Genomic DNA, 10,426 nt, shown 5'->3' on the forward strand with positions numbered 1-10,426 from the left:
GTAGTACTAAAGTATTGCACGGTAGTACTAAAGTATTGCACGGTAGTACTAAAGTATTGCACAGTAATGCTAAAGTATTGCACGGTAATGCTAAAGTATTGCTGGGTAAGGCAAAAAGTATTGCGGAATAATTCAGAAAGTTATGAGATATTGAATAACGTTTTATGAGATAATTCAAATATTTTTGCGAGAAAGTTCAAAAAGGTTTACAAGATAATTCAAAAAGTATGGCAAGATCATGCAAAAAGTTTTGCGAGATAATTCAAAAATCTGTGCAACACTTTTATAAAACATTTTGTGATATAATTTAAAAAGTTTTGCGACATAATTATAAAACATTTTGCGACATAATTCAAAAAGGTATTCGAGGTAGTGCGAGAGTTACCTCACAATACTTTTGCATTCCCACACAAAAGTTGTGCGTTAACTTACAGTACTTTAAAGTATTGTGAGGTAACCTAAAACTTTTGCAGAGGGACATMAGTTTGTGAAGATAAAAGAAAAAACTTTTATTGGGAGCTCTGTAGTTTCACCTGCTGCCGAAGGTTTTGTCCTTGTCTGTTTGTTGCATTTAGAGGTACAAACAGCTGACACTGTTAGAAGGTGACAATACACCTTCAATATTTCAATCTTATTTTATTAAAAAACACTGAACAACACTCGTGAAACAACACAAACTTGTTTTAACTGGACATGAGGTAGTGCTCACAGCACAGCCAAACGGGACAGTGGCTGATTTTCAGACCTTTGTGGAGGCAGATGAGAAGTTGATCTTTTTTGCCGATCTTATCCAAGTATCGGCCGATCTCTAATCTTCCAAAATTAATGAAATCGAAGCACGCCTAGTTGGATTATCAAAATATCTGATGGACTGCTGGAGTGAATTACAACTCTCATTGGATGAACATTTACTGATGAGCAACTCGGGTCAGCTCTGTTCAAGATGGCCGCCACAGTTAATCAACCTAAAGTGGCAACGTCTTGGAATTACGGCATAAAGTCGTGACTAATGACGGCTACAACTCTTCTCATTATGAGGTGGTCTCAAGGTTGTCTGTGATGAAAGGTGGTGGGTGATACATAAAAGGGTTGTTTTCCTCCCAGCAGGACGAGATGACAGACTGGACTTTCACCCACTCCATCCCAGTTTGGAAGAGATGGAACTCTGATTGTAGACGATCAGATCCCTGCAGCTCGAGTCTTGTGCAGATGTTGCGTTCGAGCGTCCACGTACTCCAGGGSCCATGTGGCTCTCTGCAGGCTTGAAGTGGTGGAACAGAATGTGGTTTGGCCACATTTGTACGTCTGCTTGAGCTCGAAGCGRAACGCGTTGCCCAACTTCCTGTTTTTACAACTCATTCTTCTTCTGCTGCYGCTCGTCTCTCCTTTTGTTTCCTCCTTCAGTGCGGATTAAAAGTCTCTGACGGAGCTGGAACTCCTCGCTCCTCCCCTTCTTGTTAAGAAGAGCAGATATCGAAGTCTTGTTTTCGTCAGGTGTGATAATGACAGGTGTGATAAGGTTGCTTTCAGTCTGAGCGAACAGGAAAAGCTGGTACGGCAGCCGTGTGACGCTCGATCTTGGTGATTGTCCAAAGTGTGCGAGGAGTCTTTAGCTCTTTCTCTCGTCTCACCCCGGCCTTCGTTCCTTCCTCTAAAGTCAGCTCATACCTGAGTCAGATGACCTCTCCGACACCTCGGCTCGACCTTTTCCTCGGTWTCAGAGGCTGAATCGTTTCGCTGACCCGTCCTTCAGCTGGGTGTCCAGAACCCGTGGGAGTTTGTCTCCCATATCAGCCTTTTTGTAATCATTCATGGAAGCAGGTGAATCAGTAACTGCAGAAGAATAAACGTGTTCGGCCCTGAAATCAAAGTTCACATGTCCGTCTTTCTTTTTCCTGTTTGAGTTGGTTGATGTGCCGCTTCGCTCTCACACTCGTTCTGTGTCCCACGGTTCAATGTGTGTTTTTTCTCTTTTCGACAGGAGTGATAAAAGTCTTAGTCATCAGTCAGCACTGCCATGAACTTCTTGACAGCTTTGATCAAGAAGAATGTTGGTTGATTACATTATTCTACAGCTTTTGTTTAAGGCTCATAAAAACATGCTACCTTTGAAAATACGGTTAAATTTTGTTGAAAGAGAAAGCTCTTATAATTTAAAGGGAAATGAAATATCTGTGAAGCACAGATTTTGAACAAATTTGAGGGAACGGTGTGCGTCGATACAGGGAGTGAAATTGTGGAATGATCTGGAGAGTGATGTTAGAAATGCTGGATCATTGTTTGTGTTTAAAAGAATGATTAAACTTGGTTTATTGAACAAATATAAATTAGAATAAGGAGTTTTTATGTAAGTTTTATTTGTTGTTGTTTCTGTTTTGTTGTGTTTTTGTAACCAGAAGATTATTAATATTTTTTCTTCTTTTTTTTTGTAAAAAGGGGCAGATATAAGATTTTTTTCTTCGTTCTGCTGCCTTTCATTTTATTTTGTGATATAAGTTTTGTATTTTTTGTAATGTAAACTTTTTTGTTTTAAATGAAATGAATAAATCAGATCAAATCAAATCAAAAAAGGTCACGATGTGCGTCTTTAAAGCAAATTTCAAATAGCTGAAAAGTCACTTTAAGATAAAATTAAATAAAAAACAATAGTGTACTACTAATGCATGAATGAAACTAACTTTGTTTAAGTCTTCATTGAGTGTAAAACAGCACAAAGTTTTGCAAAATTATGGCTTGTTTTTAATAGACATGAGAATCTTTCAAAATAAAAGTCAACATTCCCCTTGATCATCTGGGCTTCGGCTCCTATAGCCACATTAAAACCACCTGCTCTTATCATCGGTCATCAAAAGACACAAAAATGACTATAAATCAGCCAAAGGTACAGGTAACGAGCTAAAATTTGTCAAAAATCAAAGGGTCTTTGTTGAGGCACCGTCACACTATGTTTTAGACAACTTATGCCAACTTACGAAATGTTTGTCCAACATTAAAGATGTCGAGGCTAAAGATGGAATTAAAAAAATAATCTGCTGCCTCTTTTGCACCTCTACATACTGTAATGCAAACATTTAGATCAGGGTTGTCAAACTCATTTTCACGGAGGGTCACATGAGCGTTATGGTGGTCCTCGAAGGGCCAGTTGTAATAAACTTTGACGTTTCATGTTTAACTTTGACTGAACAGTGTTTTAACACGTCCTCTTTTAAACACTGATAAGAACTAAGTGTATGACTGACTAAATCTGTAATAAATACAGAAATATTATTAAAAATAAAACAAAAGGTTTTACTCACTGATGAGTTTCTAGTGAGTAGCTGCATTATGGCAGATTTAGTTTATGTTTGATGGTGACTTAAAAGCAGCTTATTTTCAGACATTAACACTGTGCTATCCAACTAAACTGCTCAGTTACTTCAAGCCAACAGCTCAGGGACAGGAATTTTATTTAATTTATTTTTATTAAATTAACTTTGTTGCATTTAACCATAAATTTAAAGTTTACCATTGAAATAAGAAACTAATTTCATGTTAAGTTTGAAAAAAAAATTTTTTTTGGAGGTGACACCCCCCCCCCCCTTTCGGCGGGCCACACGGGAGTCACCCCCACAGGCCTTGTGTTTGACACATGTGATTTAGATAGACATGGAGCTGAAATAGTCATAACAAAATTTTCCTAAGTCAGCACAAGTTGTCTAAAACATCATAGTGTGACGGGGCCTTCAGAAGTGCTGAAAGTCTGACACAAAAATCTAATGTTGGTGTTGGAAAAGGGTTGCACGCTCACGCAGAAAGGTGAAGAAATGTGGATTTACACCTTTAGACCTCCTCCTGTGTCCTCTGTGAAGTGTCTCCCTGTCAGTTTGTCCAAAAAAAGGCAGGTTAGATGAGCTTCCTGCTGTTTCCTGTTGAGGACCACGGCCATCAAAAATAAACCTAACCCTCTAAAACAAAGCCACAGGTTTATTATTTTTTTAAATTACTATTCATCGGTTTGAGCTGAAAATGTCCACGTCCCTCCAGGTTTATCCGTAACGTTCAAATGACCAAATGTCGGTTCTGTTCATCTGACGGTCTCTGGTTCCTCTCCTCAGCGGCGAGCGTTCGGGGCGACTTCGTGGAGCCCCAGGAACCCGTCACCTACCTCCGCTCCCCGACCGACTCCCCGACCCGCTTACCCTGTCAGTACAAGGTGGAGGGGGAGGCGCAGGTGGTGCAGGTCACCTGGAGCAAGGAGCTCCCTGATGGCACTGAGGAGATGATCATCCTGGCCCACTTCACGGAGGGGCAAAAGTGTACGTAATAATTGATTTTACTGATTCAAATAAATTAATTAAAATGTGCAATCGTTCAGGAAAACAAACAAACCATTTTACTCCCCTCTGTTCTGGTTTGAAGATTTCAACTTTAGGATTTACGAGGTTAAACTCATTAATATTTTGGGTTTAGATTAAGGCGATAATTAGAGGTAATTACCAGCTGTAGCAACACTTTAACTTTTCTTTGTTGCAGCTGTAAAAGCTCCAAAATTTCAGTCTAAATTAAGAACCTGAAGAATTATTGTTGTGTTTTTGTCAACAGGATACAGTGTTGGGTGGTTTTAAAAAGGGATCAGAAGAAGAATCTGTTTTTTTGTCGTGCATCTTTTATTTACAGCAAACATGTCGCAGACCCGCCCTTTAAAGACAAGTCTATCCATCTTCTTTTTTTTTTTAACCTCTTCTTCTTTCACTAATCTGTCAGAATGTTATTGTGTTTTGTGTTTAGTCTTTCCAAGGCCCGGAGCAGCTTGACTCAACCTGTTTTTTTTTTGTTTGTTTTTGTTTTTGTTTTTGTTTTCTTCAGCGTTTGGGCCTTACGCCAGCCGAGTAAAGTTCGAGAGCCTTGAGCCCACGAAGAACTCGGCTCTGATCATCATCAGCACGCAGGAGTCTGATGAAGGCAGCTACACCTGCAAAATCTCCACCTTCCCCGACGGAAACTTCGAGCGAGGCGTCGAGCTCACCGTCTGGAGTAAGTTTCACCTCGGAGCTGGTGGCTAGGCATTCTCTTCTAGGAGGTGAAAAGGTTAAAAACTGCTTTTAATGAAATTCCTTCCACTCGCATGAAAAAACTGCAAAACACTCGAGCTCTGGTCAAACTGTTAGAACACGATGTAGAAGTTCACAATTTGAAGTAAAAACCCCAAAAATCTTTGCTCTGCTGAATTACAAATCTGCAGCAAAGATATGTGAACAAAAAGCATTAAACTCCAGAATTGTTATTATTATTATTATTATTATTATAGTTTTATTTTTCCTTACAAAAAAGAGGCCTCCCTCAGAGTAGAGCCGCTGCTCCTCCACGTCGAGAGAAGCCAGTTGAGGTGGTTCTTCTGGTTAGGATGCCTCCTGGACGCCTCCCTGGTGAGGTGTTCTGGGCACGTCCCACTGGGAAGAGACCCAGATGAAGACCCAGGACACGGTGGAGGGACTATGTTTCTCAGCTGGTCTGGGAACTCCTTGGGATTCCCCCAGAGGAGCTGGTCCAAGTGGCTGGAGAGAGGGAGGTCTGGGTCTCTCTGCTTAGACTGCTGTCCCCGCGACCCGATCCCGGATAAGAGGAAGAAAATGAACGGACAAAAAAAATGCCGTAAAACAATTTAATTTGAGAGAAGCTGGTGTAAAATTAGCTATTTTGTTCAAACCTCGTAAAGGACGTAATCTCAGGTGTTATTTGGAAAACTCAAAATTCGTTCGGAGCATATTTTAGGGATGACTCTCAGCTACTATCCCATCAAATTTGAGCTCAGTATCTATAAAATCAACCGAGTTATGGCCTTTTATGTGTTGACTGAAGTGGACCGGCTTTGGCGGCCATCTTGGATTGAGCTAACCATAAATGCTAATTCGTTGTTGATGCACGTTCAGTGTTTCTGAGAGTTTCAATGAATTTTACCCAGTGGTTTGTGAGATATTTTACTAAAAGACTAATTTTAACAATTAAAAGCTACATTTTAGGTTGTTTAGTTGTTTAGAGTACATGTTGTGGATGATTTTAGTCTAATATCGTACTAAATCCTAGCCCGGTAAAATCATTTTCTTTCTTTTTTTATTGTAAGAGAATATTGGATTAAAAATCTAAAAAAATAATGTGTTTTTAAAGCCATCTGCGTTAAAAACTTCAGAAATGTTCAGTCTGCTCAAATTAGATGAGGAGACTCCAGTTTGTTGGATGATGGCCAATATATGTGCGTGTGTAATTACACCCACTTTAATTGTTTTTTTTCTTTTGTTAAAGAAAAGAAAAACGGAAACAGTTCAAACGGCTTTTCAATTAAAAAGCTTAAAATAAAAACACTTCAGGGTACCAAGAATGTCTTAACTTATTTACCTTTGGCAGGACCTTTGACACCAAACTGGAATTTGTTTTACAAATAAAACAAAATAAAATCTTTTCTAACACTTTTTTTCTGCCGAGTGCTCACCATCACTTGATAAACTTCTGCTTCCTGCGTGGATTAAACCGTAAAACAATCCCAGCCAGGGTGATTATTCGAGCTGTGGGAATGAAGATTTCTGGGTGGATCCTTTTTTTTTTTAAGAAGTAAATATTAAAACGACGTTATCGCTTCCAATCCACTTTTCTCATTTCGCTGCCAGWCATCGTCAACAACAAGCCTCCGGGGCTTGAACGTGTCCTGGCTCGCCTCGGATCAGGAGAAACGACAAAAACACACAGAGAGACGAGCAACCGACGACCTGCAGCTCCGAATTCCCTCAAAACGGTTCAGACCTTTGGTCACAAAATGCAGATTTGCTTGTAAAATATCCACAGAAACCGAACCAACCTGTTCCTGCAGGTTTTCATCTGAATCCACTGATTCTTCACATGAGCTGACATGAAACTGAACTGGTTGTCTCAGATCTTTGTGCATCAAGCCTGTCTGTCTGTTAGCAAAATATCTCATGAAGCAGTGCTATTCTCAGGAAGTAATCACCGGATGTGCGTCTACAACTGGTTAACTTTTGAAGCAGATCCGTGTAAAGATGGGCACCACGGCTAACTGACTTAGGCCAAAAGAAAAATGGCAATACACTGCAAAAAACAGAACGGTCAGGTGATATTGGGTTGAAAAAATGTATATATATCTCATGGCCACGAGATAAATAACATGTGGCCACAAAATAATTTTAAGCAGCGTGTACAGCCTGATAGACATTGTTGGAGTCCGATTTTGAATATGTTGTTTTGAACTGTTCAAAACTAGCCTACCATACACTTATTATTGCTGATATTACTATTAATATTATCATTATTGTTTATTATTATTATTATTATTATTATTATTATCATTTGGTGTATCTTAATATAAACGATTCATCTTTTATAAAAGCCTATTTATTAGATGACATTAAACACCCTAGGTGTGTATCGGGAAACTGATTTTTTTACTGTGTTCCTGAATGCAACTTAACTCCGCCTCCTTCTAGTTCAAAGGCACGGTGTGAGAGGGAAGCCTGTTCTGAGTGTTGAATAAATGTTATATAATTAAAGCTTTTTGAACAAAGACAACTCCAGTCGTCAACTGTGTCTTTTAGCTGCAGCAAATAATACTAAGCATTACTCAAGAAGGGGTCTTCAGTACATTGGGGGAGTTTCTTGTTTTGTGGGCGGAGTTTATCCTAACGGTGATTGGCGGAGGTTTTTTGTGTGGGCTGTTTGTCGTAAACGTAATTGGAATAATTCTTGATGTGGGCGGAGTTTGCCATAAATGTAATTGGAATAATTCTTGATGTGGGCGGAGTTTGTCGTAAATGTAATTGGAATAATTCTTGATGTGGGCGGAGTTTGTCATAAACGTAATTGGAATAATTCTTGATGTGGGCAGAGTTTGTCGTAAACTTAATTGGAATAATTATTGATGTGGGCGGAGTTTGTCGTAAATGTAATTGGAATAATTCTTGATGTGGGCGGAGTTTGCCGTAAACGTAATTGGAATAATTCTTGATGTGGGCAGAGTTTGCCGTAAACGTAATTGGAATAATTCTTGATGTGGGTGGAGTTTGTCGTAAACGTAATTGGAAAATTCTTGATGTGGGCGGAGTTTGTTCCAAATGTGATTGGTCGGACTGACTTGTCCTGTGGGGCAACTTGAAACTTCTGCTAAGTGACTGCAGAGATCCCTTTCACGAATTACTTCCTGCCTAACCAAAGTGACTGAAGTATGTCATTCATTCTTAAATTTAAATAAAATAAAATAAACATGTCCATGTAAACAATCAACAGTCTCAGCGTGGATAAATAATTATGTAGTGGCCACACGGTATTTCTTATAAGATAATTTTTTTAAAATCTAACATCACCAGACAAGCTCCGTAAGTTAGCCGTCCAAAAATGAGCTGAAAAATACAGGATTATCGTCTGAATCTTCTCAAATTAAGTGAAATAATCTTCCATCGCAGTAAGAATTCTGCTCTTGCTTATGTATCTGTCTCAAAACAAGATCAAAGATACTTTTTGGTTGGATAAAAGTTTTGTCAGTTTTTCAGAGATGTCGATTTAATTTGGTGTGGTGCTAGCTGGATACTCTGAGCACCAAACTATCTGTTAAGATCTTACATGAGATTGTGCAAAACCTTTATAATTTCATCTCTTCTCAGCTGATTTTAGTTTTAAACTCTGGCCTGAAAGCCGACAGGCTCCACCCGATTTCTTGAAGCAGTGATAGGTCTTTAAGTTTATTGTGAGTTTGAATAATTTCTCCTGAAATAAAGGGATTAATTTACTGTTTCTGTCGTTTAGAGGTTTTTATTCTGTTTTCATGTCAAAAAGTTGAGCGAAACCCTAAAGAAGTGTCTTAAATGAAGACTAAGTAAAAGCATTTATCAGCAGGTCTGTCTTGGGAGTTAAGCCTCATTCTGATGTCATTTGTTTTGGGGTTTCAGTTTATAATTGCTCAGTTGGAAGTTAATCCATAATAACTGTTGTTTTTTACCGATTCAAACTCCTCCGAGCAGATTTAAGCAGTCAGAGTTTCCGCCTCATGACAGCGGCGTGAATCACAGTCATGTTCAACCAGTCGGAGACGAACGGGGAAAAGAAAAACTAAAAACGTTTTGCTTGTAAAAAAAATCTCTCAGGTTTTATCTTGCAAACCTAAAGGTTTTAAAAAAAGAAACAAATGGCTTCAGTGTTGGGTTTCTGCTGGTGAAACTAAATGAAATTTAACACTAAACCTCACAGAAACCACCTGGTTGTGATCGGTCCGGCTACAAACCCGTTTGTGGAAAATATTAGTGGAATGCACAGAAAAGAAAAAATCAAACATGTTGTTTTATTGCAACATGCAACAAGAAAGTGGACTGTGAATCACCCTGAACCTTTTTTTTTTAAATCTGTCATTTGTTAAAGCTCCAAAAATTTTGAGTAGATAGCAGAGCCTGATTCCAGCCAGACCAGTTTTTACAGAACCGGGCTCCAGAATGTGGTTCGGACTGGTTCGTGCTGAGATTTATTTGTGAAAGTTAAAACATGTTCCTGTAAAGTTTACATGATCTAGATCTGAAAGTTTTCCTTTTCAGTTCAGCTCCATCTTAGACCGACCTCCTCTGTCTTCCCAGCTCTACCCATCTCCTCCGTGGACCCCCTCGTGGTGGTGGAGGGTCAGCTGTACGGCGTGGTGGCGACCTGTCGGGCCGTGGGGCGCCCGCTCCCTGAGCTGTCCTGGGACACCGACCTGCGCGGCACGTCCCAGCGCCGGGTCAGCGAAGGAGGCGCCGTGTCCATCCACTACTCCCTGCGCCCGGAGCGCTGGATGAACGGGAGGAAGCTGGACTGCCTGGTGGCGCACCCGGGTCTGGAGCAGCCACGCAGGATCTCCAACAACCTGGTGGTCTTATGTGAGTACAGACCACCGTGTTTCAGGATCAGTTTTCTTTTTTACACTCAAGCCTTGATGTGTTCATCACAACATTTTCAGACAACACAACACAACACAACACAACATACCAACTTTATTTGTAAAGCAATTTAAACACAGACAGGACCAAAGTGCTGCACACTGTCATAAAATACACTACAATCATAAAATACACTACAATCATAAAATACACTATAATCATAAAATAGAAAAATAAAAGTAGTAATCAAATAAAAACAAAAATCACAAACATCATTTTAGAAAACAAAAACAAGAAAATACATGTTTTATGTTGCAACTTTACGTCCTGATTATAGATTATTTACTGTATTTACGTACTTTACGTATTAAGTAAGATCTTGTATACTATGTTATGTACGGTATACAAAGAATATTCTGGATCTTCCTGAAAAATCTACAAAGAAAATTGGTAACACTTTATAATAACTAGTGTTGTGGTCAAGACCACCTAACCCGAGACCAAGTCAAGACCAAGACCACAGTGTCTCGAGACTGAGACAAGAC

The 10,426-nt window shown here is 39.4% G+C and overlaps 1 protein-coding gene across 1 annotated transcript in view; it reads left to right on the forward strand.

Annotated features, from left to right (window-relative positions):
• Positions 1–4,094: 4,094 nt before the first annotated feature.
• nectin4b (nectin cell adhesion molecule 4b) overlaps positions 4,095–10,426 on the forward strand; it is a gene marked incomplete at its 5' end in the record, with an annotated part of 19,120 nt that continues 12,788 nt past the window's right edge. The window contains 3 exon segments of the mRNA XM_014013011.1: positions 4,095–4,295; positions 4,846–5,013; positions 9,603–9,881. Coding sequence (XP_013868465.1) covers positions 4,095–4,295; positions 4,846–5,013; positions 9,603–9,881 — 648 coding nt within the window.

This window comes from Austrofundulus limnaeus, unplaced genomic scaffold, assembly GCF_001266775.1.
Source record: "Austrofundulus limnaeus strain Quisiro unplaced genomic scaffold, Austrofundulus_limnaeus-1.0 Scaffold97, whole genome shotgun sequence".
In the NCBI taxonomy this organism is placed as follows: domain Eukaryota; kingdom Metazoa; phylum Chordata; class Actinopteri; order Cyprinodontiformes; family Rivulidae; genus Austrofundulus; species Austrofundulus limnaeus.